At 44.7% G+C, this 18,679-nt stretch overlaps 3 protein-coding genes across 3 annotated transcripts in view; 2 read left to right on the forward strand and 1 right to left on the reverse strand.

Annotated features, from left to right (window-relative positions):
* The window catches only part of dlg3 (discs, large homolog 3), an 87,300-nt gene extending 83,215 nt beyond the window's left edge, over positions 1 to 4,085 (forward strand). Inside the window, exons 22-24 of the mRNA XM_080526433.1 lie at positions 249 to 358; positions 518 to 609; positions 768 to 4,085. Of these exons, the coding sequence (XP_080382559.1) occupies positions 249 to 358; positions 518 to 609; positions 768 to 874 (309 nt within the window). The 3' untranslated portion in view covers positions 875 to 4,085. The remainder of the gene's footprint in view (positions 1 to 248; positions 359 to 517; positions 610 to 767) is intronic.
* A 752-nt stretch (positions 4,086 to 4,837) lies between these two features.
* On the reverse strand, positions 4,838 to 17,241 carry tex11 (testis expressed 11; the record flags this gene model as incomplete). Its single annotated transcript, XM_080526925.1, has 29 exons — positions 4,838 to 4,909; positions 5,615 to 5,782; positions 6,236 to 6,356; positions 6,634 to 6,742; positions 6,997 to 7,146; positions 7,277 to 7,349; positions 7,651 to 7,770; positions 8,359 to 8,429; positions 8,672 to 8,746; positions 8,918 to 8,958; positions 9,101 to 9,154; positions 9,530 to 9,615; positions 10,310 to 10,434; positions 10,537 to 10,639; positions 10,793 to 10,930; positions 11,044 to 11,129; positions 11,465 to 11,616; positions 11,759 to 11,837; positions 12,122 to 12,203; positions 12,312 to 12,407; positions 12,528 to 12,585; positions 12,755 to 12,840; positions 13,025 to 13,105; positions 13,359 to 13,475; positions 13,874 to 13,954; positions 14,052 to 14,131; positions 14,444 to 14,528; positions 15,685 to 15,791; positions 17,208 to 17,241. The coding sequence occupies 29 exons, from the start codon at positions 17,239 to 17,241 to the stop codon at positions 4,838 to 4,840; spliced, it is 2,730 nt and encodes a 909-aa protein (XP_080383051.1).
* kdrl (kinase insert domain receptor like) overlaps positions 17,240 to 18,679 on the forward strand; it is a gene marked incomplete at its 5' end in the record, with an annotated part of 55,056 nt that continues 53,616 nt past the window's right edge. Inside the window, one exon of the mRNA XM_080526926.1 lies at positions 17,240 to 17,258. Within this exon, the coding sequence (XP_080383052.1) occupies positions 17,240 to 17,258 (19 nt within the window). The remainder of the gene's footprint in view (positions 17,259 to 18,679) is intronic.

Here is an 18,679-nt window from a genome sequence, read left to right on the forward strand (position 1 = left end):
GTGATATCACAGGTTTCTGTGCTGAGATGTGTGAAGCAAATCACTAAGAAGTACACTGTGCCCCACACATAACGCCTGAAATTGAAACATGGCCTTTGAAGTGCTGATGATTGCAGTATATCCACGGAACAGAACTGTATAGGAATACATTATTTATGAATACAGGGCCTTATCTGTGCCTAGAAATAAGGAAGAATGTGGTATTTTTGTTCATACTAAGCCCCTTTCTCTCCTTCCTCTTCCTGCAGGGAAAACACTGTATCCTGGATGTGTCTGGGAATGCTATAAAGCGACTGCAACAAGCACAACTTTATTCGATCGCAATTTTCATCAAACCAAAATCCATTGAAGCTCTAATGTGAGTTTTGAGTTTTTGTAACCTATGGCAGTGGTGATATTATTTTACCTGGAAGTAGTTGATTTATAAATGTAATTGTACAATAACTGTACAATAACCATGCCTACAGTAACCATGCCTACAGTAACCATGCCTACTAACTGTGACTGTTCCTTACAGGGAGATGAATAAGAGGCAGACGTATGAGCAGGCTAATAAAGTCTTCGACAAGGCGATTAAGCTGGAACAAGAGTTTGGAGAATTTTTCACAGGTAAGATTTTACTTTGTTTTGAAGAGATTCATCTGTATATTTGATGTTGTTTACATCATAATGTTTGGATCAGAATATGTCAACCCTTCAACCCCAATCAACACGAGTATAGGCTTTTAGTACTAATAATATTCCCATCTCACTCCCTCTCTCCACAGCCATTGTAATGGGTGACTCGCTAGAGGAGATCTACAACAAAATCAAGCTGATCATCGAGGAACAGTCGGGCCCCTACATCTGGATCCCTTCCTCAGAGAAGCTCTGAGCTCCCAGCTGTACCCCTCTGCGTCTGCAGAGCGCCCCTCTCCCCTCCCCCCGAAAACCCCTCCTATCCCCCAAATAGCTCCTTCCTCCCCCTTTTTTGCAGATATGTTTCATATCAAGTTTTAGTGTCATCATTATGTTACTCTCAAATGAAAAGAAGTCTTATCACCATTACTGTGACTGTGCACAACCCTGCATGAGTTTCTCAGCAAATCCATTCAAGACTGGAAAATGCCATTCCAAATGAATTTGTCATTTAAAAACAAAAAAGGGAAAAAGAATGAATCCTTGTGTGAAATGGGACTGACAGAGAAGATCAGAATGTTTTACCGATGTCGGAGTGAGGAGTTGGGATTCAGAGGAGTTGCAGGGGAATAGAGACAAAATCATACAAGTTGGAACACTTTGTAAATGTTCATCATATCACGTTGAAAAAAAGACACGCAAGATTTCTACAAGGACTGGAGAAAATCAAGCCCAGCTGATGGTACTGTTCAAGGAGTCATCTCTCTTGTTTATTATTACTGAAGAAATTGGCGGAGCAGCCGACAAACTGGTGATCTATCACAACCCAGCTTGCTGTTTGATTGGCTAGTGATCTATCACAGCCCAGCTTGCTGTCCGATTGGCTGGCTGTTGTTTGGGCTATAGCCGATAAAGACATCTTGGGAGGCAGAACAGAGGAAATGAATTATGAATCTCTACATTTATATAATGAAATCACAAGGTAAATGATAAAATCCTACTGAGATTTTACTACATATTAAAAACTACACGTTTTACACTTCACTAGAATTGTCTACTTGGAGGGCTGTTAGATTTCATTTCTTTTCTTTTTTTTGTGGGATTTTTTGCTTGTGGTTTTTAGCTGCTCTGTGTAAAGGACGGGGGTAGAGATGTGTAACGGGGCTCTCTGCAAAACACCAAACTGCCTTACATCAAATACTAACTCTCTCATATTACTACCTGTACTTTGTGAGGGAAGTTACAAATAATTGACGAGGAAAAACAAAAACGTTTTTTTGTTTTTTTTATTATTACTTTCTCTGTGTTACCCTCCGACTTCCCGGAGGCCTAACTTGTGAGTGCAATAGACAAAACGCAGACTCACCTCTGTACGATCCTATCCCCGCCCACTGTATTTTAACCCTTTTCCTGTGTATTTTAAGAAGAATTATTGGATTCCAATTTGGGCAGCCATAGCTCCCTCACCCATGTTGAGCAGCAGACCACCCTATTACACTCTCTGCCTTCCAAGATGATTCTCTTCTGATTGAATGGTCACACGGTACTGTCCTGTATGCCACCATGAAGGTGGCCTTAAAACGGGTAGAACATGACAATAATTGTATTGGATGTCGTTCTAACAATTAAAGAGTCAATATAACCTGTTTTGGATTGTCCCCTTCCCCCCCTCCCTCACCCAAAAGATCACTAAAGATGGGTTTGATATTAAACCTATATGCTCTGTATATCTATACAATTTTGAAATCCTTTTTGAATTTGTTCTGGACAGGTGTTGAAGCACTGTGTTGAACCCTGCGGTATGTCTGGGGCGAGCTAGGTCAGCTCAGGGATCTAACGCACAGATACCATTTCCCCTGCGACTAAAGGGCAATGTTATGTTTGGGCGGAGACACAGAGGGGTCGTTCACAGTTGTTCAATGTGAACGGGAGAAATAACTGAACTGTGTTGTCTCTGAGTGATTTAAAGGCATTTGCAATTGAACAATTTTAATAAGCGGATGTATTATGTCTTATCTTTTTCTTAAGATGTGGTGAAGCTTTGTCAAGACCACCTCTGTGGTAACCCTTGCATGAGTTGGCTGTATGGATCCAACAGGATTGAAATGACCCGCCCCATCTTCCTTTGCGGATCTTGACACTGTGTGTTTGTGTACATGTGAGGGGACGTGTGACTTGTACATGTGAGGAGACGTGTGACTTGTACATGTGAGGGGACATGTTGACTTGTACATGTGAGGGGACATGCCTGACTTGTACATGTGAGGAGATGTGTGACTTGTACATGTGAGGGGACATGCCTGACTTGTACATGTGAGGGGACATGTTGGCTTGTGTACATGTGAGGGGACATGTTGACTTGTACATGTGAGGGGACATGTTGACTTGTGTACATGTGAGGGGACATGTTGGCTTGTGTACATGTGAGGGGACATGTTGACTTGTACATGTGAGGGGACATGTTGGCTTGTGTACATGTGAGGGGACATGTTGACTTGTGTACATGTGAGGGGACATGTTGACTTGTGTACATGTGAGGGGACATGTTGACTTGTGTACATGTGAGGGGACATGTTGACTTGTTGAAGAAGGAGTACTGTGGTCCCGTACACCTGTGAACACTTTATTTCCCTCCTCCTTTTTATGCTTTTTCAGAGGAAAGTTTATAGTTTTATTTTTCCCTTCTTTTCTTTTCCTCAGCCATCAGAGCCAGACCATCTTCTTAATGCCCACAGGAAATGGTAACCTAGCCCTGTGGGTCCCCTGCTCCCTCACCCCCCCAAAGCACCTGTACCTGCAGGCATTTTCTGAACAGGTGTGCCCACCTGCCAGGCACCACTGCTAAACCAGCTGTCATTACCTGTGTCAAAAACCAGAGTTCAGGGAATAACCGAAGGGAACAGAGCCATTTATAAACTGCTTACAGACTGTTTCAAAGGGTGTGGTAGCTGTAAAATGTAAATAATTCCCCCAGCAGATCCCCCTCACCTGTGCTTCATGCATGTGTGACAACAAACTGGGACAAACATGTTTTATAGATCACAAATGTCAGGTAAGTAAACTTTGAGCTATTCTGAGATATAATTTCCATACAAATGTGCCGTAATGTTGGTATTTCTCTATAGACAAAATCTCTTCAGCTGCCTATTGGAACACTTTTTGTAGTCAGTTGGGAATTTAATTCCCTTAAAGTAGGGCCTGTCTACATGTGATTTTCTTGTGGAACTTGTCTGGGTGTTATAGATTTAAAAACAATGTACAAAATATTGAAAAATGAGAGGCAGGCAGGCAGCAACCTACAACAAGACGATATTCCAGAAACCAGGAGCGTTAATCAATAATGTCATTTTAGAAGTCCTAGAACTGGTCCTCTCTGGTGTTAAGTTGAAACACAGCTGACTGTTAAAACAATGTGTCTGGTATTCATACCTCGGTCAGCCATGTCAATGAAGCCCAAAGAACTTGATTTAATTTGACTCTTTCCATTGAGGTTGCGGTTATAACAAGATTGAACCTGAATGCTTCTGTGTGTGTATAATTGATGAGGGTCCATGTTCCAGTGAGAGACATGATGACATAAGCTTTTTTGGGAGGGGGGGGGGGTGGTTGGGGTTGGGGTTCTGGTTTGTCCTTTGGGGTGATGAGTTGTTTAAGTGACAGCACACCTGTGCAGTAAGTGCTTGCGAACATGAACCCTTTGATTGTACAGTGGTTTCCTCCCTGTCACTGCAGGTGGTTGAGCCCATCAGGACACTGGGCCACACGGTCTTCACTGTCCTAGTCATGAGGGAACACAGTCCTGCAACTTTTTTGTTTGGGGTTATTTTTATTTTTTTTGGACTGGACAAGTTTATTTGTTTGGAAATAATAAAATATGTGACTCGGTAATGGTTTTTATGTGTTCTGTTTCTTTCAAACCACAAATGCGTCTTTTCTGATTATAGATGTTTAATTATCAATATAATAAATTAGATGTTAAGGTAAATTCATATGAATGTGATATCCAGGAGGCATAGGAGAAGAGAACATTACAAAGAAGTACAAAACAGTACAAAGAAGTTACAAAATACAAAAACTCAAACTGAGTCCTTATTAACCGGTACAGAAGGGGTGAGGCAGGGGGTCCCGGTGGAGCAGACTAACGCCCCAAGACACATTCTACAGGGGCAGAGAAACAGGCCCACACCCCTGTCCACCACATGGAGAACACTACAGCAGATCACTCCTCCATGAGCAGGTTCTTCTTGGCTTTGTCCAGTCGGTCCAGCACTTCACTGTAAAGGCCTGACATCTGGAGGAAGACAACGAGAAATAAATACACTTCTGCTATTTTCTGACTGAGAAAGAACACTAGATTGCAGTGTTTTACGTGTCTTTATCTCTGGTCCCAGGTACAGTCACGCCAAACTAGCTTTTAAAGAACAATGTGTCTTTATTGTGTGTATTTCAGGAGAGGCCTTAGAGACCTCTCGTTTGACTAGAAGGATGACTTAATGACTTAGCCTTTGCCACGCACCACTGCTGTCCCATCCCTCCCACTAGTCCCCCCCCACACACACACTCCCCTCTCCTGTACCTGGGTCTGGTAGCTGTCCCATCCCTCCCACTAGTCGTCCCCCCCCACACACACTCCCCTCTCCTGTACCTGGGTCTGGTAGCTGTCCCATCCCTCCCACTAGTCCCCCCCCCCACACACACACTCCCCTCTCCTGTACCTGGGTCTGGTAGCTGTCCCATCCCTCCCACTAGTCCCCCCCCACACACACACTCCCCTCTCCTGTACCTGGGTCTGGTAGCTGTCCCATCCCTCCCACTAGTCGTCCCCCCCACACACACACTCCCCTCTCCTGTACCTGGGTCTGGTAGCTGTCCCATCCCTCCCACTAGTCCCCCCCCCACACACACACTCCCCTCTCCTGTACCTGGGTCTGGTAGCTGTCCCATCCCTCCCACTCGTCCCCCCCCCCCCCCCCACACACACTCCCCTCTCCTGTACCTGGGTCTGGTAGCTGTCCTGCAGGGAGCCCAGGTGGCACAGGAAGCTCATGCCCAGGCCACACCAGCGCTCTGCCTCGGGGTACTGGGCCAGGCTGTACAGCAGGATGCCGGTGTTCCAGGCCCGGGTCAGCAGCCACAGGATCTCCATCTCAGGGAAGTCCTCAGGCTGGAGAGAGGGAGGGACACAGAGAGACTATGGACCTAGGATTAGGAACCCCCGGGACACCTCCACTGACCCTGGGGTGGATGTCTGAACGTCAAAGGTTGAGTGACCGTAATCGGATCAGGGAACGATCGGAAATATCTGGGATTTGATGTTCATCGATTTTGCACTTCGGTTCTTTTGTTCTAACAGATCCAATCTCAAGGTCGTTTGATCCTTTCAAAGCCCCAGCAGCACGACAGCAGAGCGGCGGCTTGTACAGCACATTACCATCCAAACGGGCAGGAAGGGGATGGTGAATGGAAGCATCTGCTAATTGAAGTGTTGCTGAAAGCCCATTGAGAGAAAACAAGAGATGCTTTCAGAGCTGTGGGCAGGGGGTGGATGTGGGGGGGGGTTAATTACAGTGTGGGGGTGGGGAGGGTGGGCGGTGGCGTGTGATTGGTGCTGACTCACTGCGCCTGCGATGATTGACAGGGCCTCCTCGTAGTACGCCCACACCTCCTCCAGCACGCGGGCCTCCACCTCTGACACCCCGCTGGGCAGCGACAGCTGGATCAGGCTGTGCACACACTGGCTGAGGACGGAGAAGAGACACTCAGTACACACACACACACACTGGCTGAGGACAGAGCAAGTGACTCATTACACACACACACACACACACACACACACAGGCTGAGAGGGGCACAGAGAGAGAGAGACACACACACACACACACTGAGCAGCACACAGCTGGAGCTCAGCTCAGTGACAGTAACAGTCTGATTGGATACCACTATCTGATAGGCTAGTCCGGGGGACCAATGGTGAATAGTGAGGCTGTTTGGGTGCAGGGTGGTGTAGAGGGGTACCTGCAGCGAGCCAGGTCTGCCTGGGGTTGTTTCCTGTGCAGAGACAGAGCGATCCTCAGGGCCTTCTTACACAGCCCAGGGAGGTGGGCTGGGGGCTCCATGGCCAGGGCTGCAGACAGCAACACACATCACTGACAGTACTGTAGAACTATACTGTAGAACTATACTGTAGAACTATACTGTATATCACAAATACTATATAACTATACTGTAGAACTATACTATATAACTATACTGTATATCACAAATACTATATAACAAATACTGTATAACACAAATAAAATAACAATACAATCACAAAACCCCCTGCTGGATGAGGAGAGTCGATGTCACACAGGGTCAGCCCCAGTGTGTGATCCTCACCTGCGATGGTCTCCAGCACCTTGGTGTCAACGTTCTCCAGCTCCAGCACTGACTCCAGCACCGTGTCCACCTTGGGATCGTTCAGCTTGGCGCGGGCCTCAAACTCGTACAGCAGCAGCAAGGTGTCCGTGGGGTCCTTGGAGAAGTCCCCTGAGGGAGTGGATGTCAGACAGCATCACGGAAATTGTCCTGGAACATCAGTCAGATGGATGGCTGCCAATGGATTTCAATATGGAGGGAGGGGAAGAGAAGAGGAGCTAGTGGAGTAGAAGAGACGCACCTGAGGCTTTCAGGGTCTTCCAGACCTCCCAGCAGATCTGGAGGTGCTCCAGGACTTGTGTCAGCTGCTCGGCCTAAGCAGACAGAAGGACGGTCACATTTCTGTGTTCATCATCGCCCTCTGGTGGCCGACACCCGTAACAGCGGGATTTAAAAATAAAACGCCTACGCCAGCATTGATAACACGGTTAGTCACCTCTCTCCTCTCCGCTGGTCTTGGTAAAGGGAGCTAAATGTGGAAGATGGAAGACGGGCACAGATGGAAGATGGGCAGAGAGGGGGAGGGGGAGGGAGAGAGGGAGAGCGTGGGCAACACACCTGGGCAGGGCCAGAGCAGAGAGGGGGAGGGAGAGAGGGAGAGCGTGGGCAACACACCTGGGCAGGGCCAGAGCAGGCAGACGTCCTGCAGAGCTGCAGGGAGGCAGCAGCAGCCATGAGCAGACAGGTCTTCTGACCCACCAGCACCGCACGGTCAGGAGGGAGGAACTGGGACAGCTAGGGTCACAACACACACACACCACACGGACACACACACAGACATACACCCGCAGACACACGCACGCACACACACACACACACACACACACACACACACAGACATACACCCGCAGACACACGCACACACACACACACACACACACACACACACCCCACACACACGGACATACACCCGCAGACACACACACACACACACACACCCGCAGACACACACACACACACACACACACACATTCGCGTGAGCATTAAGGACATCACACAGAAAATATTGTCTTTGTATACACAACCCGGCTGCTTAGCTAACAAACTAGAGGAGTTCACAGTCGTCAGGATTAGTCAAACCAAATAACAAAAGTTAAATAAAGTATTAGTTTGCTAATCAAAGGCTGGCAACAGTAAGTGAGATGTAATTGACTCTATGTCACACGAAAGAAGGGGCTAGCTAAAAAATGTTGTGTTTGTGTTGAAAATGCTGTGTAGCACATTTCCTTATCTGTTGGCAGCACTAATTCCCAGTAGGTTTTGTATTGATCTGCACCTGCACAGATACAGATCAACTCTCCCAGCGGTGCTAATAAGGCTTGCCTGGTAGGAGAGCACAAAGAAATCCCTCATCCTGTCAGGACTGCTCTCGCACTGCAGGGCCGAGTTCCAAGCTGACACACACAAAAACAAACACACACACACACACACACAAAACAAGCACGCACGCACACACACACACACACGTGCGTACGGACAGTCGGATACATGCAAACATGAGAAACAAAGGCGTGGGACAGTGGTCCAAAAACTGTTTTCACAGCAACGCCTTACTCGTACGATAGCACGGACACACGGACGACGACAAGAGAGAGAGAGGACAGTGTACTGCTGCCCTGTCTAAAAACAAAAGTACCGATCTTCCTGAACCAGTTGGCTTCCTCGGTGCGCTGCTCCACAGCGAGGCAAGGCAGGGACACTCTCTGCAGCGCTGGTGGTGACAGTAAACAGACAGACGGTAAGGGTGAAAACACACCGCAGAGGAAAAAAAGATAGATTCAACACTGAAACGCCTCCTGGGGGGCACTCGCATATCAACACGGTTTTAAAATGGCCGTCGCGTGGCTGCGACGTATACACTGTATACGTATATCAAACTCACCCGTTTTCAGATACGACAGCAGAACATCCAGATTTGCATTCCTGTAAAAAGGAGGGTGAGCGTGAACAAGGCTGGGGACTGTAAACGGTTAAGCTAACGGTTGGAAAACAAAGCGGTGTGAACCGCGTAGAGAGAGAGAGAGGTAATTACAGGGGTTCATCGTCGGCCTGTTTCTAACCTTACCCCGTCTCCTCGCTGGCCTTGTCTATGGTGGAGAGCACCAGTCGCACTAAGCACCTGCGGGGAAGACAAAGGAACAATGGGAGCTGATGACCTCCTTTTCTCTCACCTACTAACTGCGGCGTTACAGAAAGGCCCACATTTCACCAGAGAAGCGAGGCGGATGTAGGTCAGTGGATCAGGGGAACACTGTGAAGCCTCGCTGGAAGCCTTACACAGCACAACATCTCAGAGTCAGCAAGCTTATGTAAAAGGTTAACGGCAGATATGATATACGCTGTCATAAACTGTCTATATATATATATACATGATTAGACATTATGTCGGGCTTGTGACAATCGTATGCTGATGTTATGACGTGTCCATTTCAACAGTCTTACTTTAGCAGCACAGTACAGCGTAGTAAAGAGGGTGTGCCAGTTCCTGTCTGACCTGAGAGCAGTGAGAACCTGGGCCTCGTCTTTTGAGTGTTCACATAAACTCTCCAGAGCCTTCATGGCTGTTTCCTGCTGCTTGTTCTGGAGGACAAAGGGCACACACATCATGAACATTAATTTTAAATTTTAAAATTCCTTTTTCTAACATGGTCTAACACAGCCCCCTGGCCCTAGCATAGTGTAGCATTACTGTTTCCTTGCTATGACCGATGGATAGATGATTCACTTACTTAGACAATGTATTTGGTGTAAGTCGCTTTGGATAAAGGCGTCAGGTAAATGCCAAAAAATGTAATGTAATGAGAATGGTGGTGTGATGATAATGACAACTGTCTTTCTTTTTCCTCATCATCGTCATCATCAGCATCACCATCATCATTATCCTCATCCTCATCCTCATCATCATCACCATCATCAACACCATCCTTCCTAAGGGTAGTCCATAGAGGAGGCCCATAGTGTGTGTGTGTGTGTGTGTGTGTGTGTGTGTGTGTGTGTGTGTGTGTGTGTGTGTGTGTGTGTGTGTGTGTGTGGACAGTGTGAGGAGGCCTATGGTGTGTGTGTGTGTGTGTGTGTGTGTGTGTGTATGTGTGTGTGTGTGTGTGTGTGTGTGTGTGTGTGTGTGTGTGTGTGTGTGTGTACGTGTGTGTCTGTAGAAAGTGTGAGGAGGCCCACCTCTAGACTAGTGTGTGTGGACAGTGTGAGGAGGCCCATGGCGTGTGTGTGTGCGTGTGTGTGTGTGTGTGTGTTTGTGTGTGTGTAGACAGTGTCCCACCTCCAGAGCGATCTGTGCAGCCAGACTGAGGAGGTTGGAGGCAGCGTTCTCAGCCACCAGCAGCTTGTCCTCGCTGGTCACAGGACCATTGGTCAGGACCCCGATGGCCTTCACCGCCTCTACAGCTGACACACACGGGGCTTCAGACCCAGTGGCACAAACAGGAGGAATGTTTGTGTGTGTGTGTGTGTGTGTGTGTGTGTGTGTGTGTATACAAACCAGAATACCTTTCTCCACATTGTTCTCTAGCACAGCAATCTTGTAAATACTGAACTGAGTGAAGATGCTGTTTGGATCACATCTCTCTGCCTCCTTGATCGCCTCTTTGGCCTGACACACACACACACACACACACACAACCGTAATGTCATGGATGAGGGATTGTGACCACTGACCATTTGTACTGTGTGTGTGTGTGTGTGTGTGTGTGTGTGTGTGTGTGTGTGTGTGTGTGTGTGTGCGCACGTCAGTGCGTCAGTTCACCTTCTCCAGCAGTTGCAGGTGCAGGAAGCAGGAGGCTCTGTTCCGCTGTAGCTTAGCCAGGTTGGGCTCCACCTGACCTGCCTTGTAGAAGCTCAGAGAGTAGTTATACCACTGCAGAGCCTCAGAGTAGCTCTTAGCCTGGAACAAGGTCACATATAGACTAGCAATATCACTGAGGGTCAGGTTATCTAATGCAGATCGTACTTGCTGCATGCATTATATGTACGGGGACACGGTACTGTCTTCTGTACCTCAAAGTTGTTGGATGCTTTGTCCCACAGGAGGAGATGCAGAGAGTTGAGAGTCTGAGGAGTCAGCTGTTTACCAGTGTAATGGCCTGGGTGGGAACACCAGCAGGGTCACTTTAACTTCACTGCATCATCATCATCATCATCATCATCATCGTCGTCATCGCCGTCGTCGTCGTCGTCATCGTCATCATCATCATCGTCATCGCCACCATCATCATCATCATAACCATCTTCATCATTTTCATAACCATTTTCATCATCATCATCAACCATCATCATCACAATCATCATCACAATCATCATAACCAAAACACACTTTAATTTCACTGCAGCATCATCATCTTCATCATCATCATCATCATAACCATCATCATCACTATCATCATTATAACCATCTTCATAACCAGCGTCATCATAGTACCTGTGATGACGTCCTCTATCTTCTGTCTGCCCAGCAGCTCCTTGCCTCTCTGCAGCAGCAGCTGGATGTGGAGGACCAGAGCGCTGCCCAGCTCAGGAGACGACGCAAAGCGCTGACACGCCCTCTTCAGACAGTCAAAGGCCAACCCCTCTCTGGACAGGTCAAGACATTCACATGATATGATCATACTCACAATGATATATCGCTCTGGTGAAGCACAGGTTTAACTCATTCATATGTTAAATAAACTAAAAAAAGGGTCATATGTGGATTGTTGATGAGCATGGTGAGTACCTGTCTTCAGCCATGAGCATCTTCACCGTGCTCAGACACACCTCCATAGGAACCTCAGAGTCCAGCAGCTCCACCACTCCTGAGAAATAACACCTTCTAACCATCTGCTCTTTCATCATAATATCACTGTGCATTTAATTTAACAGTGCTTTTCTCGCTACTCAAAGACACAACATTCCATGGAGAGGACAAGAATAGACAGATAATTAATAATTAAGTAAAGCAAAAGCGCAGTCAGTAAAACCAACAATAAAAATGGTTAACGATTAAAAGCGAGTTTAAAAAGATGGGCTTTTGTTAGATTGAAGTTACAATGATATGTTCCACTGTGAGTAGCTGAGTAGTTGTGTAACCCCTACTCACCAGCCCTGATGTCATCATCCTGCGCCCCACATCTCAGTAATATCCTGACCTTCAGGTACAGCCCAGAGGGATGCACACTTACCTGGCAATTCAATTCAAACAAATTTGATTCCGATTTAGAATATTGAACTGAAGTATCAATATGCAACTTTCTGTCACACTAAAGCTCATTAGAAGTGTGATAGGTTACCTTATTGGCTAAGCTCACAGCATTGAGTGCTTTGTCCTGGAACTGCTGACAGTCCCATGCTAGATAGACAGTGGCTAGGAGCCTCAGGACTTTGGCCTAGAGAAGAAAATCATCAAGGGTTCACAAAACCAAATGACTGCCACGCTATATTAAAAAGCTGTTAGGAAGGAATGAAATAAATAGAATATGTGTTGATAAGCTGCACTACACTCTTACTTGCACTTCAGCACCAGGGCAGTATTTCATATTCATCTTCCCTATATCATAACTCTGGCTGAAAGACAAAACACATTGATTTGAGGCCTCATCTCAATTTGAGGCCTCATCTTTCTCCTTCTACAAAGCAACACTTAATATATATATATATATATATATATATATATATATATATATATATATATATATATATATGTATAATGCTTCCTTCAATCCGTGATCTTTACCTCAGCCAAAATGAACTCTCCTCATACTTTTTCCTATTGTAGGTGTCCACTCCAAAGTTATAGCACATGAGAGAGAGATAGCCAGTCTTTTGGGGGGGGAAGAGTAGTAGTAGTAGTTAAGACATCACAATGTGAAATCAACTTGACATCAGCAGTATCTAAAATCTGAGGGAGATGTGTCAATGTGGTCTCCCCTGAGGGAGATGTGACAAGAGGGAGATGTGTCAACAAAAATATGATCAAAAGCATAACGTGGCATGAGTGTCCCACCTCTTTTGGTAGGCGCAGCAGCATGTCTTTACAGCGCTGCATGCAGGCCACAGCCTCTTGGTGATTCTCCTGAGCCACTGCCTGCATGGGGATACAATACACCATAAGCTATCAGTACATAAGGTGCAGCCAGGACATAAGGTGCAGCTTGAAGTCAGCTGAGCTTCAGTTTCCTGTTCTCATAGCTGGATAACACATAATTTCCCTGCTTCGCACCTCATCCTGACTGCCGGTGTGTGTGAAAATGTCACTCTAAGAGTTGCCAAATTTCACAAGAACAAATTAATTAATTATTAATTAATTTACGTATCGAGCCGCATGCAACTGAGCTTACGGATTCTGCTTGGTACGACAGCACTCGGAGCAGGTCCTTCTCCACGTCTCCTTTGGATGTGTTATTATCCAATCCGTCGTCACGGGACGTCAGCCGGTAATACAGCGCCTCCAGGCTCTGAGAACACAACACACACCGGTGAATACAGTGTTTTAACTTCTCTATAGTTCTCTATAAACACCTGTATGAGCTAACCCAGTGTGTAGACCAGTCCACTTGTATGAGCTAACCCAGTGTGTAGACCAGTCCACTTGTATGAGCTAACCCAGTGTGTAGACCAGTCCACCTGTCTGAGCTAACCCAGTGTGTAGACCAGTCCACCTGTATGAGCTCTGAGAACATAACAGTGTTTTAAGCTCTCTATAGTTCTCTATAAACACCTGAATGAGCTCACCCAGTGTGCAGTCCACCTGTATGTAACTTCTCTATAGAGTAAGCGAAGTCATAAGCACATTGAGCTCACTGCTGATTGTTGTGTGAAGCTGCTGTGGCTTGAGGTATTTAAGCTTGCTTACGTTGACAGCCAGCTTTAAGAAGTGGTCAGCCAGCAGAGGTTTCTTACAGTCCAGCCAGGTTCTTCCTGTCTTGCTGGCCATCTGGAAGGAAAGGTGAAAATGTCAGTATTTGAGAGTAATCCTCACAGCCAATGGCTCTGCAGTGATTTAGTTCATGGTCGTGAGATGTTCCACTAACCAGGATCTGTTTGCGAACACCGCCCTCTGTTGGATTCTCTGGTTCACAGGAGTACAGGAGTCGGCACGCTACATGACGCACTGACAAGATAGAGGGAGCAAGACAGATAGAGGGAGAATAGCTGTGATTGGATGGCATGGATCACGTGATTGACTGTAATTAACCATATTAATAATAATTGTAAAAATTGCATTATGCGATCTGCTCATAATTATTTAGTATGATTTATGTGAGCGTGTTACATGTACAGTAGTTTAATTCGCACATGCTTGTTCAGATGGGTAAAACGAATAAGTAATAATAACATGTCTTAGTGGCTAAATCCAGATCATCTGTAAGACTTCCAGATGCTACATCTTGCAGATACATGGAGTGGCCATCGTCATTGTTACCTTTTGCTTTCTGCTCTTCAGTTATGGCTGTACCCACACGTTTGGTAACTGCCCAATTCCACAGCTGGATGGCGCTCTCTTCAAGCTGGAAACAATTTAATTTTGTAACCTTTATTTTAACAGGGAGTCCCATTGAAACCAAGGACTCTTTTACGAGGGAGCCCTGAATGCACATTATTTACAACAGTTACAAACATTTTAATAATACATTTTCAAAACATTTTAAAACACAATCAGGAAAAACAATCACATATATCAACAAAGAAACATATTCAACATTCAACATCAACATTTGAGCAGTGAGTTGTACCGGTGAGGTGTAATGAGGGGTACCAGTGAGGTGTACCAGTGAGGTGTAATGAGGTGTAATCATTTTAAATAATTTTGCCATTTAGCAGACGCTTTTATCCAAAGCGACTTACAATTACGAATTACAGGGACATTCCCCTGGAGTAACTGAGGGCTAAGTGCCTTACCCAAGGGCACACTAGTAGTGGTGTGGCTTCAGGCGGGATTTGAACTCACAACCTTCCGATCACAAGTCCAACTCACTATCCACTAGACCACCCCTACCCCCGGTTTCAAATTCGGTGGAGACCTGAGGAACCTCAAGAGTTAACCAACTCTGAGAACAAGTTTGGTAACTCCTTCTTCTACTTCTTCTTATAGCCTACTAACTTCAATAATGAGGTGAGGTAAGCCGGTAGTTTCTGCCATAGTTTGATTGTACTATCTGCTTTCTACTGTTCAAGAAAAGGCCAGATATATTCCTATAAAAGAAGCCCACCTTAAATCTTTGCTTTTTAACGAGCTTCTCTGTATGTTTTTAAACGTCATCTCTTTGTCTAACCAAATGCCGAGGTATTTAAACAGAAACACCCTCGATGTGGGCACCACTCAATGTACATATTCATACATTATTAGACTCATTTTTGGGTTATTTTGAAAATAACATATTCTTGTTTTTTTCAGCATTAAGTCATTCAGCACCAATTTCAGTCCAGATTTTTATTTATTTTTTCTGAGTTCACTGTGCTATGTCCAGGTCTAAAGCCAGATTAATGCACATTTACAATTAGTCTACTTCACTTATTGGAGGGGCGAAATTCATCCTATTCACTGAAATGACTAACCTCCAGTTATACAATCAGGCATGCACAACAGTCACATATGATATGGGCACCTTTATACGGTTTAACCAAATGAATTAATTCTAATATACACCAATACGTGTAGCCTACCTGAGGATCCAGTGGTTCTGGGAAGAACCCTGACGCTTCACAATACAGCTTCTCGATGACTTCATCCGTGTTAGCTGTCTGTTTGTGCAGCAGGAGCTCTGTGAGACCTTTAATAACACAGAAAGAAGAGCGACCGTGAGATTTTAAAAATGTTGACATTTTTGAGTTAGTAATTAATATAATACAAAGGTTCCATCTCACAAAACGTAATGGAATGTAAAAACTTTGACGCTCAATATCTCTAAACTGCCCTAAACGGAGATAGAACCTTATCATTCTAAACGGAGATGGAACCTTATCATTCTAAACGGAGATGGAACCTTATCATTCTAAGCTCACGAACAGACACATTCCGTTAGAAACGATGGACAGAATAATGGCGGTGGACCACCAGTGGTCGCCACACGACGTGGTTGATTTAAGGCAGAGCATATTTCTGTGCCTCTAAATAATTACTTACTAGCTGATTTCGAAGGAAGGCAATGGCTTATAAATACACAACATATGTGTTAAACTTGACACTTTACTGTCGAGTCAACACTGAGAAGCCCAGTCAGTGGTCAGGGCTAGCACAGCAGGCTAACACACGGTACCTCAGTTAGCTACAGTAGCCGGTGTCGTTAGTTCGCCACGGCTAGCTTACTCTTTCGTTGATATCTGGTTAAATTAATTGAGCTTATTGAGAAGACAATATTGAGTATAAATAGTTAAGCAACTCACTTTTCACGTTTGCTACAATGCTCTCCATCTTTTAAAAGAAAAAGAAAAGAAACGGAGCTACAACGCTAAGCAAGTCTGAGGTGAAAGAAGTCTGAGGTGAAAGGCGAAGGTCGCGTGAGTGCAGGGTTGCCAGATAGGATTGACACTTTCCATCCTAACTACAGTCTAAAAACCGCTAAATCCACCATTTCTTGTCAGATTTTTTTTTAATTATTATTTGTTTAATTACTATTGGGCAGGTGCCCATCTCCTGCCACTAAACTGTACGTCTGTAGCCAATGATGTTTGTAAAAAAAATTAAAAAATAAATGCACAACATTGTATGTAGCTACTTACTAGGGTGTGTGTTTTTGTAACTTTCAGGCACTGACATTATTGATACCGCCTAATGCTATTTATCCAGCGCAACCCGCCCAAAAGCTTATTTCCCTGCCCAGTGTGATCAACAGTATCCCATTCGGTGGTAGCCCGCCCCATCTGGCAACCCTGCCTGCCATGTCCCACCCACTTTTTGAAAATTGTTTCTTGAAAAAGGTTTCTGAATAAAAGTCAGAAAAATTAAAAATATTCTGAATAAAAGTCCATCCCAGAGCTCTCAGATGTAGACTGGATGGAAGATTTTGGATTTGCTGTAGATGTGACTGCACTAATGAATGAACTAAATACCAAACTTCAATGCAAGGGCCTTTTTGTACATGAAATGTACAGCTTGGTGAAGGCTTTCATGAGAAAGTTGCAGTTTCTCTCCATCCAAATTGAGAACAACATTCTCACCCACTTGCCAACACTAAAGCAAGTCACACCCTCAGCTGACCACCTCTGCAGGTACTCGTCCATGTTAGGAGCTCTGCATGGTGAGTTTTCAAGGCGATTTCAAGACTTCAAAACAGTTGAGAATGAAATGAACATGATTTGTTCTCCCTTAACCTGCAGTGTGGATAATACACCCAGCGACGTTCAGCTCGAACTCATTGACCTGCAGTCTGATACACTACTGGCAGAGCACTTTAAGTCAGTATCACTGCTGGACTTTTACTCTTCTCTCAAAGAGGAGAACTTTCCACACATGAGGAGGCATGCTCAGAGGATGCTAGTTCTCTTTGGATCTACCTACACACGTGAACAAACATTCTCAGTGATGAAGTTCAACAAATACAGATACAGATCCTCTCTCACTGATGATCACCTGTCAGCTGTCCATCCACCTCAGACATTCAACCAGACTTCAGTGCACTTGTTCAAGCCCAAGGCAGACTGGACTTTTCTCACTGAACACAAAAAAGAACTGAAGAATATCAAAAGCGCTTTTTCTACTCAGATGCTTAGCTCTGTGTCTTGTAACTTTATAGTTAGTTAGACAGTTAAAATAGATTGATTAATATGTTACATGATTGATTCACAGTTAAAATAGATTGATTAATGTGTTACATGATTGATTCACAGTTAAAATAGATTGATTAATATGTTACATGATTGATTGACAGAAGGACATTTCTGTTGTATTAGCTAAGAAGAAGAAGAACTGCAGGTTCCAGAATGTCTTGTAGAAAGACGTCATATAAGTTGACAGTTTGTTGTTTTTGAGAAATGTGAATTGTACATTGAATTGAAAGTGAATATCTAATAGCTTGTTTTATTGAAAAAGAAAGTGATCACAAGTGTATGTCAGCAGATTTGTATATAAAGAACCTTTCGCTTGATATCACCAGTCCTCTATAGCCATAATTTCAGAAGGTAGAAATACTACACTGTGACTCGTAATGTTGTATGTATGTCATGTTAATAAATAATAGGCACAAACTGATGTTGCAAAAGGTCAAAACTATAGCTGCATTTACTTCCCTGTGTTTAAATGAATCCTCTTGCTCTTCTATATTTGACCTACTCCACATTTTCATAGCCTTATCGTAACATGTATTCTTACCAGTAGCAGCTAGTCAAAACCATATAATTTACTGCTTTTTATAAAGTGATAAAAGTAATATTGAGCAGAATTAAGTTCAGCCTACTGGTCCGGCCCTCCACAATAGTCCCGGTTTCTCATGTGGCCCATTGTGAAAATTAATTGCCCACCCCTGGTATTGACCCTAGGCCTAATGGATTTATTAGCCCCCCCACTCAGTATCACCACCAGCCGCCACTGTCAGGATCTGTTTAATGAAATATGAACAATACCAGATAATAGTTGATCTCTTGAGTTGCAATCTAGCTGCCTAAAGTTGGCTAGTTTTAATTTTTTAAGGACTTTAAGTAGAGTATCTCATAAAGGACATAG

The sequence above is a fragment of the Nansenia antarctica genome (assembly GCF_963989245.1).
Source record: "Nansenia antarctica genome assembly, chromosome: 3".
Classification (NCBI taxonomy): domain Eukaryota; kingdom Metazoa; phylum Chordata; class Actinopteri; order Argentiniformes; family Microstomatidae; genus Nansenia; species Nansenia antarctica.